This window comes from Helianthus annuus, chromosome 13 (genome assembly GCF_002127325.2).
Source record: "Helianthus annuus cultivar XRQ/B chromosome 13, HanXRQr2.0-SUNRISE, whole genome shotgun sequence".
Classification (NCBI taxonomy): Eukaryota; Viridiplantae; Streptophyta; class Magnoliopsida; order Asterales; family Asteraceae; genus Helianthus; species Helianthus annuus.
The window spans coordinates 164,856,417-164,875,093 of record NC_035445.2 but is presented as its reverse complement, the minus strand read 5'-3'; the positions used below and the strand labels follow the sequence as shown (position 1 = coordinate 164,875,093).

Genomic DNA, 18,677 nt, shown 5'->3' with positions numbered 1-18,677 from the left:
TTGTCACTTTAGTCCAAATAGTTTTTTTTCTTGCCATTTTAGTCCAAATAGTTTTGTTTTCTGTCATTTTAGTCCCTGACTTTTGTCATTTTTTTGCCATTTTCATCGACCACCACCTCCCACCACCCACCCCATCACAACCTTTTATCATCGCCACAAGTCAGAGACTAAAATAACAGAAAACAAAACTATTTAGACTAAAATGACAAGAAAAAACTATTTAGACTAAAGTAGCAATTTTGGTCAAACTTTAGGGACTAAAGTGTTAATTTACTCAAATGTATAATATGATATGAGAAGTTCTAAACCTTTGGGTTAGGGTTTTGCAGCAGCCACACAAACACACCTCTTCTCTAAACTCCACTCTCCACCACCATACCATGGGGAAGAAACGAAATCTGAATCCGGAACCCTTCTTATCCGATGACACCAACAAATCCGTCTCAAAAAAGCGAACTAAACCCGCCAAACAACACCAGCGCGAAGAAAATGTGCGTTTTCATACAAATTTTCCTATATTAATCCAAATCTGTTGATGAATTTCTCCCAAACGATCTGTGTTTTGCAGGTTTTATCGGCGGGAATGAGCTCGAAGATATTGAAGGAGGCGTTAATTCAGCAGAAGGAGATTCAGGAAGAAACGGATGCGGAAAACCCTAACAATATTGTTTTCTCTGAAGAGCGTGTTAATCAGGGGAAATTAGATTATGATGATGATGATGATGTTGATAATTTTGCTGGATTTTCTGATAATTATAGTCAGTTTGGTGGTTATGAGGTTTGTTTAATGTTATCCTCTTTGAATTTGTCTGTAACATGTTTTTTAATTGATAGATTTAGAGTTGTTGTGTAAACGAGCCGGACCGAGGCCGAGCGACTAGGCTCGAGCTTGGCTCGTTATGTTTTTATGAAGCTCGGCTCGGTTCGAGCCTACTTCTTTGAGCTCGAGCTTGGCTCAAAATCCAAAGCTCGAGCTCGGCTCGAACTATTTTGAGAACAGCCTTAAACGAGCTAAAAGTTTGGCTAGAGCTCGCTTAAACGAGCCAAAGCTTGGCTCGGGCTTGGCTCATTACCGTTATCATCATTATTATTATATTATATTATATATAAGAAAACTAAAATTTTGTATGGGCTCTTTGTTGTATTTCAGGCTCGAGCTTGATAACAAAACGAGCTCTATTTGACTATTTCAAGCTTGAGCTCGGGCTAGTTAAAGCTCGGCTTGTTCAAGCTTTTAACCGAGCCGATCACGAGTATCTCTCGAGCTTCTGGGCTTGTTTACACCCCTAGTTATTTACTATCCTGGATGGTTAGTTTTATAGGAAAATGCAAATCGAATTGGCAGTTTGATGGTTCGGTTTTGCGGTTCTTAGACCTTATTATATTATATAAGAAAACTAAAATTTTGTATGGGCCCGTTGTTGTATTTCAGGCTCGAGCTCGATAACAAAACGAGCTCTATTTCAAGCTCGAGCTCGGGCTAGTTAAAGCTCGGCTTGTTCAAGCTTTTAACCGAGCCGATCATGAGTAGCTCTCGAGCTTCTGGGCTTGTTTACACCCCTAGTTATTTACCATCCTGGATGGTTAGTTTTATAGGAAAATACAAATCGAATTGGCGGTTTGATGGTTCGGTTTTGCGGTTCGTAGACCGATTTTTTTAAAGTATACTATTGTCTATACATAAGTATTTAAAACCGGCCGACTTTTATTGGGTTGGATGGTTTATGAACACCCTTAATTACCACTAATGTTTTTCTTGAAATATTGTTTTTGACAACATAGGATGAAATTAATGAAGATGAAGAGAAGTTGTTGGAAGCGTTTTTCTCCAAGGATGCACGGCCTCAGCGCACTCTGGCTGACATCATTGTGGAGAAAATTAAAGAAAAAGATCAAATGCCTGCAGGTATTGATCCGTTTCGTGTTATGGTTCGGTTTTACTCATGTTTGTGAACTGAAATTTGTTGATGGGTTTGTCTGCAGGAGTTCAACCCTTACCCAAGTTGGATGATTCAGTCATAGAGATATATAAGAGGTGCTTTACATCTCTGTTTCTTGATTTCTAGATAGATTTTTTAACTCGGAATGTTCATGGTCGGGGTTGACCGGTTTTTCGGAGAAACTAAATTGAACCGGTTGGGTAAGCTGGGTTTGCCAAAACGGTTTGTTTTGGTGGTTCGAGCTGGTTTTTCCTAACACGTGTTAGACCAATGGTACAATTGGATTATTAAAAGTTTGGTAAAATAGTATGCATATAAAAGACATTTTACTTTATAAGTACTAGGGCTGTAAACAAGCTCAGAGGCTCGAGAGCTACTCGTTATCGGCTCGGTTAAAAGCTCGAACGAGCCCGAGCCCGAGCTCGGGCCTGAAATAGAGCTCGTTTAGTTATCGAGCCCGACCTCGAGCCTGAAATACAAAGCTCGTTTAGACTCGCGAGCCTAAACGAGACCGAACAAAAATTTATTTAGTTTATATATAATATAATAATAGCGATGATAACATTGTTGAGCCGAGCTCGAGCCGAGCTTTGTCTCATTTAAGCGATATTGAAGCGAGTTCGAGTCTGAGGTTGTTCTCAAAATAGCTCGAGTCGAGCCGAGCTCGAGCTTTGGGTTTTACTCACGAGCCGAGTTTGAGCTCAAATAAGTAGGCTCGAACCGAGCCGAGCTCGAGCTTCATAAAAACATGACGAGCCGAGCTCGAGCCCAGTCGAGCTCGGGCTCGGCTCGTTTTCACCCCTAATAAGCACTAAATTTTTTACGATAAAATGTGAAGAAAAAATTAAAGAGTATTAAATGGGTTAAATTATAATCTGCTGTTGTTATAATTGTTAGATTTGTTTTCATGAAAAAATATTGTTTTTTGTTAAAATTATATAGCTTAAAAGTAATTATTTTCTTCTAACAATATAATACCTACGGATAATAATTTAACCTGTCTAATACTCTTAAATTTTTTCTTCACTTTTTTTCGTAAACCATTTAGTACTTATAAAGTAAAATGTCTTTTATATGCATACCACTTTACTCAACTTTTCAAACCGTCAATCTAATCACGAAACTCGGTTTTTTAAATCGTTAACAAAATCATATAAGTGATTTAGCTCGGTTATTTTTAACATGAATTATAAAAATATTAAATTATTTTCTAACTTGGATATACAGTGTTGGAGAGATTTTCAAGAAGTATACTTCAGGAAAGTTACCATTGGCTTTTAAAAGCATACCGGCAAAACAACATTGGGAGGAACTTTTGTATTTGACGGAACCAGAAAAATGGTCACCGAATGCAGTGTATCAAGCCACCAGAATTCTTGCTTCTAATATGAGTTCGAAGAAAGTGGAACGCTTTTATAAATTTGTTCTACTTCCTCGTATTAGACTGGATATAAGGAAGAACAAAAAACTTCACTTTGCGTTATATCAAGCGTTGAAAAAGGCTGTGTATAAACCGGCTGCCTTTAATAAAGGAATTTTGTTTCCGCTATGCGAGGTATGAACTGTTATTTTGTAAAACGAGCAAGGTTTTATGTTTACACATTATTCAACAGTTGTGATATCTTGCTTGTATATATAGATGACGGAAAGTTCTGTTAGCCATGATATCTTTACGCCCCGCTTGCAGTATGCGCATATAATGTATAATTGTATATATGTGTGGGCGCTCGGGGGGCAAAAGTGAAAGTGCACTAATTTTAATGTTATTTTACTAATTTCGTGAAAATAACGTTAAAAGAAGGGGGGGGGGTTAATCATGCATCATGTGGTGGCGTTGATAGCCGAAAGACAAGGGAGTACAAGCACTAATCGTCCTTTGGCTTAATTGCTGAGTGTTATGTGCCTTATGTCCAAGGCTTGATGCAAAACTACTATCGAGCCGGGGGTCTCATTGGAAGCAGCCTCTCTATTCCTACGGGGTAGAGGTAAGGCTGTCTACATCCTACCTTCCTCAGACCCTACCTTAGCTGGGCTATTGGTGGGATTTACTGAGTATGATGATGATGTTTTCATGAAGGCAATTTGTTATTATTTTTTAGAACACGTTGCTGACCAAAATGTGGTTTTATTTAAAACATTAACGGTCGTTATACTTTCTTCGAAAGTTCAATCATAAAGGATTTTGTGACTTGTTTGCAGTCAAGAACCTGCAATTTGAGAGAAGCTGTTATTATTGGAAGCGTTCTTCAAAAAGTCTCTATTCCACCACTTCATTCCAGGTATCACCGTAAAATTTAGTAAATTAAAAAAAAAAAAATCATACCATAAGTAAATTTTGTTTGGACTTCTTTTTGATAGGATTAAAAAAGAGTAAATTACGTTTTTGGCCCCTGTGGTTATATCACTTTTACTATATTAGCCCAAAATAAGAATTTTTAACATATCTGCCCCCCAAGGTCTCTATAACTAACCATTTTGGCCCCTAAGTCTAGAGATCATGGGGGCCAAAATGGTTAGTTATAGAGACCATGGGGGCCAAAATGGTTAGACTTGGGGGCTAAAATGGTTAGTTACAGAGACCATGGGGGCAGATATGTTAAAAATTCTTATTTTGGACTAATATAGTAAAAGTAATATAACCACAGGGGCCAAAAACGTAATTTACTCGATTAAAAAATGGCATCTTATATTCATATAATTGTATGTTTTTATTTTTTAACGTAGTAGACCAAAGATATGCGCTACTTGGTATAAACAATTTTTTAATACCTACCGACATCTTTTACATAATTGTTTTTTTTTTTAAATTAAAACAAGCCCTATTTACATTTATTCGGATAGAATTGTAACTAAAGTGCTATTTTTATTGTGCAGTCTTGCTTTAATGAAACTTGCAGAAATGGAGTATGCTGGCACAACAAGGTATTCGATGGAGCTTCATGCATATTGACACTTCTTATTTATCTATATATATATATATATATATATATATATATATATATATATATATATATATATATATATATATATATATATATATATATATATATAGGGCCCGGATCATTTCAGAACCATAAATATTTACAGAACTCGCAGAACTCCTAATAAACAATCTTTTTATTTATATATTTTTATGTTTAGGATAATTTTATCATTTATTATGTGTATTTTTACGATTACATACATGTTAAGAGTAATTTTATCATTTTTTATATGTAATTTTATAATTACACATATGTAAACTAGTTTTTTTACATATATGTAATTAGTTATGACACATATATATATAATTTTGGCAATTAAACATATGTAAACTACTTTTAACATGTATGTAATCAAAGAAATGCATATAATAGATGATAAAAAGATCCTAAATACAATAATTTATATAGAAAATGATTGTTTATTAGTAGTTCTGAAAGTTCTGTAGTTATTTAGAGTTCTGAAATGAACTCAACCCTATAGGGCCAGGATATAGGGGAAGGTTCTATGCAGAACACTAAATATTGCGAGAACACGCAGAACAAAATGAACCACTAATTTTTCAATCTTAAAAAGCTAAAAAATAAATGAAAATGTTATAAACGTAAGATTTATTGTTTCTCACACTAGAATTTAAAACAAAATATGAAAAATCTTCAGTTTTTAAATAACCTACACACATGTAGGTTATGTGTAGGCTAAATTATCTACATGTATGTAGACTATGTGTAGGGAAAAATATATGATTTTTTTATGTATATATAATACACATATGAATGTAAGAAACATAAAATTTAAGAAATATGAACCTTAAATCCCAAAATTTAGTGATTTAGAGTTGTTCTTTTTGTTCTCGCAATAATTAGTGTTCTGTAATGATCCTTGTCCTATATATATATATATATATATATATATATATATATTCTGTTCTAATTAATTGCACATGGTATAAAGCAGAGGTAATCTGATTATTAAAACATTTATTCGTCAACGTACAGTTATTTCATTAAGCTGTTGGTTGAGAAGAAATACGCTTTACCATATCGAGTTATCGATGCGATGGTTGCACATTTCATGAGATTTTGTGAGGACTCAAGGGAAATGCCTGTGATCTGGCATCAGTCGCTGCTTGCATTTATGCAAAGGTTCGTTTCGTTTTTGTCTGTTTGATTATATAGCTCTTTCGAATTATTAATAGTTCAATATTATGCAGGTACAAGCACGAACTGACAAAGGAGCAAAAAGACGACGTTAATTATCTTGTCAAGAAGCAGAGACATAAAATGGTACGTGAAGAAACAGAGGTTATAAAAATGTCAAAAACGAAATATTATTTTTCAACAGTATTAAGAGTAAAGTGTTATTTCTCGATGCAGGTTACACCTGAAATTTTAAGAGAGCTGAATCATAGCCGTAACCGTGGGGAGAAAGAGGATGATCTCATGTCAATATATATCCTTTTAATTTTTAAAACGGGCCGGGCCTAGTTGGGTGACGGGTCAGAACGGGTAATTTAAGTACATGTCGAAACGGGTTGGTGGCTGGCATAGTTCTCAATAGGCGATCGTAGCAATCGCTATAGCGCGCTACGTAGCGTATAGGTCTAATGTTGCTATTAGGGTTGTAGCGATGGATAGAGAGAATAGCGACACTTTATATATTTATTATTATTTTTAAAAATAAATAGCAATTAAATATGGGTAACAAATAGCTGGATTGTAGGTTTTTGTTAAATATACATGTAAAATAGCATATATACCAGCGGATTTTGATATAATATACACATATCTATGCAGTTAATGCGGTAAAATATCTTATATCGGTCAAGGACCGATATTTGAAATATAGGTTATGTCAGTGAGATATCGGTGGGATATCGGTAATTTTAATATAATGCAGAATTTACATGTATAGCAATTTAACACCAATAATTCAGTGATATATCGGTCAAATATTGGTGATATATCGGTTATATCGGTCAATATCGCCGATAATGTCGGTACCGATATTTGACACCGATATTTTACTAAGGGACCGATATGACCGATATATCACCGATATTAACTGCATAGACACATTTTTTTTAAAACTTCTAGTGTAACGCTATTTATAAAATAGTCACCCGCTATTTATCGCTATTCGCTATGTAGCATATAGGTACCTTGTCGCTATTTGCCATTAACAATTATGGTGGCTTGACACGTCAACTTCTACCGTCCTATGACTTTCGGTAAAGTTATATCTTTTTGACCCTAATGATAAGATGGAAGCCAAAATGACCCATGTTTAAGTAAACGGGTCAAGTTTGCACTTTTCGTTAGAACCTTATATGACCCCATTTTAGGTTTGTGACGGTAAACTCATTTTACAACTTTTATTTCCTTAACTCTGTATCACCTTCCCCTATATCTGTGATCAACAAAACCATAGACGAAGACCGATTTGATATTCCAGATGTTCCAATGGAAGAGGATTAATGTTGAGAAACACATTTTTCTATTTTCGTAAGCACGCAACCCCCCCCCCCCCCTCTACTCGCACCTAAGGGTGCAAACGAGCCGAGCTACTCGCGAGCTACTCGAGCTCGGCTCGAAAAAAAGTTCGAACTAGCCGAGCTTAAACGAGCTCGAGCCTAAAAACAAGCTCGTTTAGTAAACGAGCCCGAGCCCGAGCTTCGCTTATCGAGCTCGAGCCGGCTCGCGAGCCTAATCGAGCTTTCTGTTTATATATATATTTTTTTATTAATATATTAAACATATATTTATATAATAATAATAATAATAATTACCATTTATGTAAATATAAAAAAATAACTAAATTATATGTATAATAATAATTATAATTAATATAAATTAATTAATAAATACTAAAGGAGTCGAGCCCGAGCCGAGCTCGAGCTTGAAAAATTACTTTCGAGCCGAGCTCGAGCTTCAGAAATAAAGCTCGAATCGAGCCGAGCTCGAGCTCGAGCTTTCATATGTTAAACGAGCTCGAGCTCGGCTCGGCTCGTTTGCACCCCTACTCGCACCCGCACCCACAACAAAAATTGCAACTCTAGGTAAGGGTTCATTCATAACTAACAAGTACAATGTTTTTATTTTCAGGTTAATACTGGTCTTCCTGTTCTGACGAGAGGTCAGTTTTATTTTATGTTTTGAAAGGTTGCGAATATGTGCTCTTTAACAACACTTTGGGAGTGATCGGCGTTAGCGGTTTTGTAGAATATGTCTTGAGTTATTTACATCTTTTTACAGGGATTGAAACTAAAACTGAATGTACTGTGAATTTGTTTCATTTATTTTTTGAAGTTTTTATTTAATTTAAACTGAATGTATGAGAAAAATTGTCTTTTAGGCTTAAAAGTGACCATATTTGATATAACCCTTATTCTTATAAAACAAACATAAAAAAAAACTATTTTTTTTTTAAAACGTACTTTAGCCGTCTCAAGTATGAAACCAAGCTACGGCCTACGAGCATTATGTTCCTTTGTCTGTGTGGCTGTTGATAATCGCCGTCAGCGTTGTGCATTTCTGCTTCGCCTGTCCTATTGAGTTGTTGAACCATACAAATACTGTAATTAACCAAAACAATATTGAAAAATGCGAACCAAAACAATAATGAAAAATGCAAAAAACTAATATGTAAAAAACGACGTTGTAGCGCGTGTCAGAAACGAGTTTTGCTTAACATTATTAAAAGCAGTCATGAAAACCATTCCATCTTGTTTTTCGCTTTTACACTGTGTTCCCGAGTTTCATTTAACGATAGAAGAGAAAGGAAGGGGAATTATAAGGGAATGGAAAGGAAAAGATGTGATTATATTCATGTTCCCGAATTTAATGAAAAGAAAATGAAATGAAAGGAAATTAAACATTTTATGTGTTTCCGAGTTGGGAGGAAAAGAAAAGAAACTTTATTTATAATGAATTAGAGGGTAATTTAGGAAATTTAAAATAGTCTGAGATTCATAATAATCTTTTCTCACCAAATCTCTCTAAATTGGGAGGATGAATATTTGCATCAATCATCCCCTTGTTTCCTTTCTTTTCTCACCACTTCCCTTCCTAAAAAAAATCTCTGGAACACATTTTTTGCTCTCTTCCTTTTAATTCATTTCTCTTCCCTTGTTAAATGAAACTCGGGAACATAGTGTTAAAGCTCCTAAAAAGATTACCGATCAGCTTGAGGCGAAGAGGGTTTTTTTCTAGGGTGGCATTGAAGAAAAAAAATGAGTTGGGCTAGTTGAGAGAAGATACCTTCTCCTATCAAGGTGGGTGGTTTGGGTCTTGTTCTTCCTTGTGATGCTAATACGGCCTTCCTTATGCAGTGTTGGTGGCGTTTTAAAGTAGGGCTGTAAATGAACCGAACGTTCAACGAACAGTTCGTGAACCGTTTAGCGGAGAGTTTGTTTATGTTCGTTCGTTTAATTAAATGAAAGAACATGAACAAAAAAGTTCGTTCTGTTAGTTAACTGAACAAACACGAATAGATGTCTCGTTCGTTCAATTACGTTCGTGAACGTTCGGTAATGTGTTGATAAACATTCATTCATGTTCGTTTGTTTATATTGGTCACTAAAGATTTTTTAGCATTTCTTTATTTTATCTAAACTTTTTATATTCTTTAATTCTTATTTATCTCATTACCCAAACAAATAAAACTTAAAACTTTATCCCCACCTTGTTTATGCATTGCTCCACTTTCCTTCTCATTAGTCACATCGAAAAATACTATCCATCTTCGTTCAACAATTAGGACTTTCATAGTCTAGCGCCACTCCCTTTCACGTCTCACGATCCACCGTTGTCTTCGCCGATTTTAAGTATGTTCCGATGAGCTGTGTTTAGAGAAAGAAACTAAAGAGAGAGAGTTAGACCCAAAACAAGCTTACTTCATTCCTTCTTCCTCATCGGTTATATAACCGAATAACAGACACTAACCAACTTTCAAACTATTGCCCGCCTAACCTAAAGGTCCCTATACTATGACTTTATTACACTTTCAGTCCTTATTACAATACCCAAACACACACACTATTACATTTTACACAATGACCCCCTGAACTTTCTAAACATTATTTTTACACATCAATAGCCCCCTGTTCTTGACATCTTTGTCCTCAAAGATCATCCATCTGGAAATCTGGAAACCTCAGCCGCAACTCATCTCTGAATTCCCATGTAGCATCTGAATCTGGCAAGCCAGTCCACTTAATCAATACTTGACCTGCAACTCTGTTGCCCCTCCTGAAAACTCTTGATTCCAACACTTTCTCAGGTTTCAAAGAAAATCTATGGCCCTTTGGAATAGGAATGATTATAGTAGGAGGACCTGTTGCCTTCTTCAGTAGTGAAACATGAAATGTGGGGTGTATATTAGCATCATCAGGTAAGTCAAGCTTGTATGCCACTGCACCCACCTTTTGAACCACCAAATAAGGTCCATAGTATTTAGGTGATAACTTGCTATAGGCATGACCCCTTATAGAACTTTGAACATAGTTCTGTAACTTCAAAAATACCCAATCTCCCACTGCAAAGACCCTATCAGACATGTGTTTGTTTGCTTGCTGTCTTAGTCTATTTTGAGCCTTTTCAAGTGATTGTTTCAACAGTCTGATTGTTTCTTCCCTACTGATCATGAAATCATCCACAACAGCAACCATGGAATCTCTGTGCACATAGGGTACATGTAAGGGTGGAGCATAACCATACAAAGCTTGGAATGGAGTTGTATGAGTGGCTGTGTGATAGTTGGTGTTGTACCAAAATTCTGCCAAAGATAACCATTTCATCCAAGAGCTGGGCCTCTCCATTGTCATGCATCTCAAATAAGTCTCAACACATCTATTGACTACCTCAGTCTGGCCATCAGACTGAGGGTGATATGCTGTGGATAAGGCCAAAGACACCCCTTGCAGCCTTGTGAATTCCTTCCAAAAATGGCTTAAGAATATATGGTCTCTGTCAGAAATGATAGTGGAAGGCCATCCATGCAGCTTAAAGATATTGTCAAGGAATGACTGAGCCACTTGTGCAGCAGTAAAAGGGTGTGATAAAGCCATAAAATAACTGTATTTTGTTAGCCTATCAACTACCACAAAGATCACCTATTTACCTTGTGATTTTGGAAGACCAGATATAAAATCCATGCTTATATCAGACCATACCTCAGTTGGAATAGGTAATGGCTGTATTAAGCCAGGGTATGCAGAACTGTCATACTTAGCTTGTTGGCAGACATTGCAAGCCCTTATGAACTCTTTAATGTGCTTAGTCTGACCCTTCCAATAAAACAAACTCTTTAACCTCTGGTGTGTGGTATGCACCCCACTGTGTCCCCCCATGGATGAAGAATGGCATATTTCAATAAGCTTTTTTCTTAATTCCAAATTTGCCCCTATCACTAATTTTCGCTTCCTTTTTAATAACCCCTCGTGCCAACTATAATGATGGATCTCTTCCCCTTGTAACAACTTCTGAATAACATTTTGAACCACTGGATCATGCTCCCAACTGTCCTTAATGTCTTTCAATAGTAATGGGTCAAAGGATGACATTACCATAGTATAAACAGTAGAACTCTCAACTCTTGATAAAGCATCAGCAGCCACATTTTCAACCCCTTTCTTATACTGAATCTCATAGTTGTAACCCATCAGTTTAGATAGCCAAGAATGTTGTAAGGGTGTTGTAATTTTTTGTGTTAGTAAATGTTTTAGGCTTTTCTGATCTGTCCTTATGATAAAAGGCTTAACAATCAGATAATAATGCCATTGTTTAATGGCCATTATTATGGCTAATAACTATTTTTCATAAACAGATAAAACCATTTGTCTAGGACATAAGGCTTTACTGAAAAAAGCCAGGGGATGGTTATCTTGGATCAGAACTGCCCCAATTCCTTTCCCTGAGGCATCAGTCTCAATGATGAAAGGTTTAGTTAAATCAGGCAATGCTAAGACAGGAGCCTCAGTTAATGCATGTTTCAACTGATCAAAAGCTTGTTGGGCCCTGTCATTCCACTTAAAAGAGTCTTTCTTTGTTAATTCAGTCAGTGGCTTTGCAATCACCCCAAAGGACCTTATGAATTTTCTGTAGTACCCAGCCAACCCCAAAAACCCTCTAAGCTGCTTAACATTCAAAGGAGTTGGCCATCCCTAGACTGCCTCAATTTTTTAGGATCTGTGGCCACCCCATCCTTGTTGATTATGTGACCCAAGTATTCCACTTGTTGTCCACCAAAACAACATTTTGATTTCTTAGCAAATAACTTCTGATCTTTTAGAATTTTTAAAACCTTCTCAAGATGAACCAAATGCTGATCAATATCCTGGCTGTAAACCAGTATATCATTAAAGAAAACTAATACAAATTTTCTCAAAAAGGGTTTGAAAGTTTGGTTCATTAGGGCTTAAAAGGTTGCAGGGGCATTAGTTAAGCCAAAAGGCATAACTAAAAACTCAAACAGCCCCTGATGTGTTCTAAATGCAGTGGGCTGTGTTCTAAATGCAGTTTTATGAATGTCATCATTGAACATTCTCACCTGGTGATAGCCAGATCTTAAATCCAGCTTAGAAAACACAGCATCTCATTTTAATTCTTCTAAAAGTTCATCAATAAGGGGTATAGGAAAACTGTTCTTGATGGTGGCATTGTTGAGTTGTCTATAATCAACACACATTCTCCATGTTCCATCTTTTTTTTAACAAGAACCACAGGAGCAGCAAAAGAACTTTTGTTGTTTCTTATCACTCCTGATGCCAATAACTCCTCAGTCATCTTCTCAATAACATCTTTTTGGATTGATTGGTATCTGTAAGGTTTCAGATTAATAGCCAACTCTTCATTTTTTAGTTCAATTTTATGATCACATTCTCTTGATGGTGGTAAGCCTTTGGGTTCTTCAAACACCACTGGATACTGATTCAGCAATTCTTCAAGTCTATCATCTCTTACTTCTTTGGACACATTTGTGCTTTGACCATTCTGCCCTTCTAATGATACCAACTGAATGCCATACATTTGAGATTCTACTAACTGATTTGGATGGCTCAACATATGTTCCATTTGTTCTATAGAACAAGGACTCATCTTGTTATTATTATTAATCCCTTTCAACATTTTCTTCCCACCATTAACCATAAATTCCATGGTTAACTGGTTGAAGTTCCAAATGATATCACCCAATGGAGATAGCCACTGGATGCCCAACACCATATCATAACTATCCAATGGAATTACCATCACATCTGCTTCAAACCACATCCCCTGCATCATCCATTGAAATCTCTTACACATTTTTGCACAACTAATCTGATTTCCGTTTGCCACTGATACCTTCAAGGCTGGTACATCATAGGTAACACATTGTAACAATCTTGCCAACCTTTCACTGATAAAATTGTGTGTGGACCCAGAGTCCACTAAGATGTACAATCTTCTGGTTCCAAAAGAGCCCACAATCTTCATTGTGGAATATGAAGGGATGCCATTCATAGCATTTATTGAAATTTGTGGTTGCCCTAACATCTCAGCCAACTCTACAGCCTCATTTTCTATCTCCAGTTCTGAGTCATCATCATCATGTATTTCAATAACAAACAACTGCCTATTTTTACATTTATGAGTGGCAGAATATTTCTCAGGACAAAAGAAACATTCTTCTTTTGCTCTTTTTTCCTCAGCCTCCTTATTTGATAATCTTCTTACCAATTTTCCCCCAAACTTGTTACTGGGATTAGGTAAAAGGGGTGGGTTTGCAGCAGATACACTAGGTGTCCTGTTAGCAAAACCTGTTTCCCCCCAGAACTGGATGTAGAGTTAGGGTTCCAGTTAGTTTTCTTGAAATCTTTAGTACCAAATAAGGTTGTATGCATATTATCTTGCTGCCTGGCCATTGCAATTGCCTCTCTTAATGTTTTTGGCCTATAGACTTTGACTAAACATCTTATTTCTGGTTTCAGACCCCCCACAAACAAACTAGCTGCATACTCCTCAGACAAGGTTACTTTGGTCATTAAAGAATCAAAAGAATTGCAATAGTCCTCTAGTGACCCAATCTGTTGCAAATTCTTTAATTCTTCCATAGCATCCTCCCACAAATTTTCAGAAAATAGGGTTGAGCAGTATACGGTTCAGAACCGCCAGAACCGGGGAACCGAAACGGAACCGCTAGATCCAAACCGTATTTTTGTATATAGGGTCCGGTTCTGGTTCTTAAATTTGGGTGAAAACGGTTCTCGGTTCGGTTCCGGTTAAAACCATGGTTCCGGTTAAAGAACCGCTGGTTCCAATTGGGATTATAAATATTTAAAACCCTATTTTATTAATGGGCTTTTCCACATCATACGACCATCATAATTCTTATTCCCTCCTCTTATATTCATTCCACGATCTCATCTTTCATCTTCTAATTCTTCTCCATTTCTCAACCCTAACCCTAACTGCTATCATACAAGTTCATCTCCATCAACACCCTGCAAATATAGGTGACCTTTTTTATGATTGCATATATTTTCTTTCTAGATGTTTGCTTTATGATACATATAGTTTCCTGTATATGAAAATAAAAATTGAACAAACATAATCAAATCAATGTTGATCAAATTATAAATGTGTATATAAATAGTGTATCGCTTGGTAAATACAGTAGATGCATTACTGATCAATCTATTCACGTGAACTAAATACAGTAGATGCATTATTCGTTTTTTAATTGCTAACACTTGGTTTCATTTATATGTTTATGAGAAGATTGAGAGGATGAAGATCGAATGAAGTTTGAATATGTTTCTTTCAATTGTTAACACGATGGTTGTAATAGTTTTATTTAGAGTTTGTTTTATGGCTTGAATTTTTTTATTGTTGCTTTGCTACTTTTATTTTGGTTGGTTTGAACTTTGAATGTTGCAACTCTTAGTTAATGTTTTAAATGGTTTGATTCATTTTTATTGAATTGTTAATTTTACGATTTAATTGTCAACCGGTTCCCGCGAGAACCGTTTACACGAGAACCGTTTAACCGGTTCGGAACCGAACCGGAACCGTTACAATACGGTTCGGTTCCGGTTCTTAAATTTAGCATCTAACGGGTTTGGTTCGGTTCCAGTTCGGTTCGGTCCGGTTCTGAACCGTTGCACAACCCTATCAGAAAACCTTGCTGTTATAGACCTAACATACTCATCCCAAGTGATCAATTCTACAGGTCTATTTTGGCTAGCCAAATACCCTTGATGCCATCTTAAAGCTATGCCTTCTAAATTGATAATAGTAAATTGTACCTTAACATTCTCAGGAGTTTTATCAACCAAGAAGAAGTGATTGCATTTGTAGATCCAACCATCTACATCTTCTCCATTAAATTTTGGGAAATCCAACCTCCCCAATCTCGCAATTCTTTGATCTTGATGATGAGTAGGATGTTGAATACTGCTTGCTTGTAATGTTGTTAATTGCTGATTCAAGGTATCAAACATGGATTGAAGATTCAAATTCAATTGAGCAATAGCATTTCGATTATCTTCCTGCAGAAGCTGACTATTTTGAATTGAATTAGCATGTTCCCTTAGGGTTTTCTCCAATTTTTCCATTTCTTGCTGACCAGTATTTGCCATTGAGTTGAGATTACAGAATTTGAAATCGGAACAATCGATTTCAAGAACAGAATTGATACGGAAATTGAAACTGAAGGCGAACTGATCGAACGATGATCAATTCACTGAATTGAAATGAACGAATTTTGATCGGAATTAGGTCACCGGAGCTCGAATCGACTGAGCTCTGATACCAATTGATGAGCTGTGTTTAGAGAAAGAAACTAAAGAGAGAGAGTTAGACCCAAAACAAGCTTACTTCATTCCTTCTTCCTCATCGGTTATATAACCGAATAATAGACACTAACCAACTTTCAAACTATTGCCCGCCTAACCTAAAGGTCCCTATACTATGACTTTATTACACTTTCAGTCCTTATTACAATACCCAAACACACACACACTATTACATTTTACACAATAACCCCCTGAACTTTCTGAACATTATCTTTACACATCATGTTCGTAAACCGTTCATAAACATCTTCCTTTCCTTGATAAACAACGAAACAGAAAATCAAGTGTTGATGAACAAATATACTTCTTCTTCTTCTTCTTCCCAATTCTCCTCAATTCTTCAATTAGGGTTCCACAATCCAATGACCACCACTCAATTACTCCCAAAATCAATACCTACAAGATCTAATCAAATCATCAAGCGTTTCAACAACCTCGAAGATGCAGTCTACCTCTTCAACCGAATGATCCGTAAGAAACCTCTTCCATTACTCCTCAATTTCAACAATCTCTTAACCGAAATCGTTAAAATGAAACGTTACACCACCGCAATTTCACTAATCAACAAACTATTATCATCACAAATCACCGTTGACGCTTGCATGATGAACATTGCCATTAATTGTTACTCTCATTTAGGTCAAATAGATCTAGGTTTTGCCGTGTACGGATCCATACTCAAATTAGGTCATAAACCGTTAACATCCACTTACAATACGTTGTTAAAAGGATTAGTGTTGGAAGATAGAGTTTTAGAGGCTGAAATTCTGTTTAAGAAGTTGATTAAGCGTAAGATATGCGAACCGAATGAGGTTACGTATGGTACGGTTATGAATGGATTATGTAAAGGCGGAAATACGAAGATGTCGGTTAGGTTATTACGGTTTATGGAGGAGAGAGGATGTAAACCTAGTGAGCAAGTGTATAGTATGATTATAGATAGTTTGTGTAAGGATCGGAGAGTTGACGATGCGTTAAAGCTATTAACGGAAATGGTGGAGAAACGAGTGTTGCCGAATGTTGTTACGTATAATTCGTTGATTGACGGTTTGTGTGGGTTAGGTAGATGGGATGAGGCTAAACAGATGGTTTTGGAAATGGATAGGGGAAAGATTAGTCCGGATGCGCGTACGTTTAATATTATTGTGGATGCGTTTTGTAAAGAGGGGATGGTGGAGGATGCGAGAAGCGTGGTTAGTGTTATGGTTGAACGAGGGGAGAAACCGGATGTTGTGACGTATAGCGCGTTGATTGACGGGTATTGTTTGCGCGGTCAGATGAAGGAAGCCGTGAAAGTTTTTGATGCTATGGTTGAGGACAGAATCGAGCCGAACATTGTTACTTTTAACAGCTTGATCAACGGGTATTGTAAAAGATCGAACGTAGACGAGGCGATGAAAGTGTTTGCAGAGATAACGCGTAGGAAGTTGGCCCCGACGGTGTCGACGTATAGTAGTATGTTGTATGGTTTGTTTAAGGCTGGGAGATCGATAGATGCGTTAAAACTTTTCGAACATATGCAGTCTGTAGGTGTGACTCCAAATTTTATTACGTATTCTGTGTTATTGGACGGGCTATGCAAAAACCGTAGGGTCAACGAGGCGTTATCGTTGTTTCGTATAATAATAAACAACGGTATACATCCTAATGTTGCGTTGTACACTGTTCTTATCGACGGTTGCTGCAAAAACGGGAAGCTTGGTGTTGGTTTGGATCTTTTTAGCGAACTTTGTTCGAGAGGTTTGCGGCCGAATGTTGTAACGTACAATGCAATGATTAATGGGTTGTGTAATCAGGGTTTGATTGAGGAAGCGAAGGAGCTTGTTGTTAAAATGGAGAAGAATGGTGTTTTTCCGAATGGTGTAACGTATAACATTGTTCTTCAAGGAGTTTTGAAGTTTAAGACGTTTGAAGACGTGTTATTACATCTGAAAGAAATGGATGCAAGGGGTTTTTCGGTTGATGCGTCGTCTTTTTACTTGTTACTTCGTTCTATCCCGGAAAAAGAACAAGATTCTAACTTTACTAATCTCATGATAAAACTTGTGCCGCAAGATTTATTGAAATCGAAATCCCAACCACTGAAATAGGCACCTTCACTTTTGAAAAGGTATATATTGTTCTTGTTAATAACATGGAGGATTACCAGGAGCAGCGAGTAGCGAGATATTCGATCGTACTGGCACGTGGTTTCTTGGAAAGTAAGGACCTTGAAGCTTGGTTAAAAAAAGTACAACGCGTTGCTCAATGTACAGCCAAATAAGTTTTATTTACAACAAGAAGCTGCTTCTCTCTCATCTGTTATTACACATCAACCTTTTTATCAAGTAAGCCTTCCAAAAATTCTTTACCCCTTTAGTTGTTTTAACATACAAGCCTCCTACATACCCTATTTTTGACCAATTTTGACCCATAAGTGCATGAGGCGTTGACTCGGCTCCTACATACTCTAATTTTGACCCATAAGTACATGAGACGCCACCTCTAGCCCTGATGCGTTTTCCTGAGTGCCTTGCGCGCCTTTTAAAGCCAAGCCTTGAGGTAAGAACATTCTTCAACGATTAATAGATGCTTCATGTTACAGCATCACCGAAATCAATTTATTCCAGAAGATTACTGTTTTGATAGTATGACTTTGTAATCGTATATATTATACTCTGATTATTTATAAAAGTCAAAATATAAGGACAAAAGAACATGTTAATGGATACATCAATCCGACCCGTTTTGACAAGTAAATTCGTAAATGCTTTTTCAGTTTTAGACCATTTTGGATCCAATTAGAGGTGTTGTTTTATGGCCTGGAGTACCTTTTTGTGTGATCTAGATTTTTGTTCATTTGCTTTGGTATGGCTAGCATCTGCTCTTGTGGTAGATTTAGTTGGTTTATTTTTTTCTATTTTCATAAACATGTTTATAGT

At 36.5% G+C, this 18,677-nt stretch overlaps 2 protein-coding genes across 2 annotated transcripts; both read left to right on the top strand.

Moving 5' to 3' along the window:
• The first annotated feature begins 316 nt into the window (after positions 1–316).
• LOC110900213 (bystin) lies at positions 317–8,265 on the top strand. The gene is made up of 12 exons (XM_022147119.2): positions 317–491; positions 569–778; positions 1,783–1,906; positions 1,984–2,035; positions 3,168–3,495; positions 4,140–4,219; positions 4,815–4,862; positions 5,921–6,067; positions 6,136–6,208; positions 6,299–6,374; positions 7,320–7,426; positions 8,027–8,265. The coding sequence occupies exons 1-11, from the start codon at positions 381–383 to the stop codon at positions 7,397–7,399; spliced, it is 1,329 nt and encodes a 442-aa protein (XP_022002811.1). The 5' UTR covers positions 317–380; the 3' UTR covers positions 7,400–7,426; positions 8,027–8,265.
• A 7,820-nt stretch (positions 8,266–16,085) lies between these two features.
• On the top strand, positions 16,086–18,124 carry LOC110900214 (putative pentatricopeptide repeat-containing protein At1g12700, mitochondrial). Its single transcript, XM_022147120.2, has one exon. The coding sequence runs from the start codon at positions 16,119–16,121 to the stop codon at positions 17,844–17,846; it is 1,728 nt and encodes a 575-aa protein (XP_022002812.1). The 5' UTR covers positions 16,086–16,118; the 3' UTR covers positions 17,847–18,124.
• The last annotated feature ends 553 nt before the right edge of the window (positions 18,125–18,677 follow it).

What these genes read in the sequence shown, in the direction of transcription:
- LOC110900214 (XM_022147120.2), top strand. Translation starts at nt 16,119, where the DNA reads ATGACCACCACTCAATTACTCCCAAAATCAATACCTACAAGATCTAAT.
- LOC110900213 (XM_022147119.2), top strand. Translation starts at nt 381, where the DNA reads ATGGGGAAGAAACGAAATCTGAATCCGGAACCCTTCTTATCCGATGAC. An exon ending in GTCAGTTTGGTGGTTATGAG is followed by an intron (nt 779 to 1,782) that starts GTTTGTTTAATG and finishes TTGACAACATAG; the next exon opens with GATGAAATTAATGAAGATGA. An exon ending in TTTTGTTTCCGCTATGCGAG is followed by an intron (nt 3,496 to 4,139) that starts GTATGAACTGTT and finishes ACTTGTTTGCAG; the next exon opens with TCAAGAACCTGCAATTTGAG.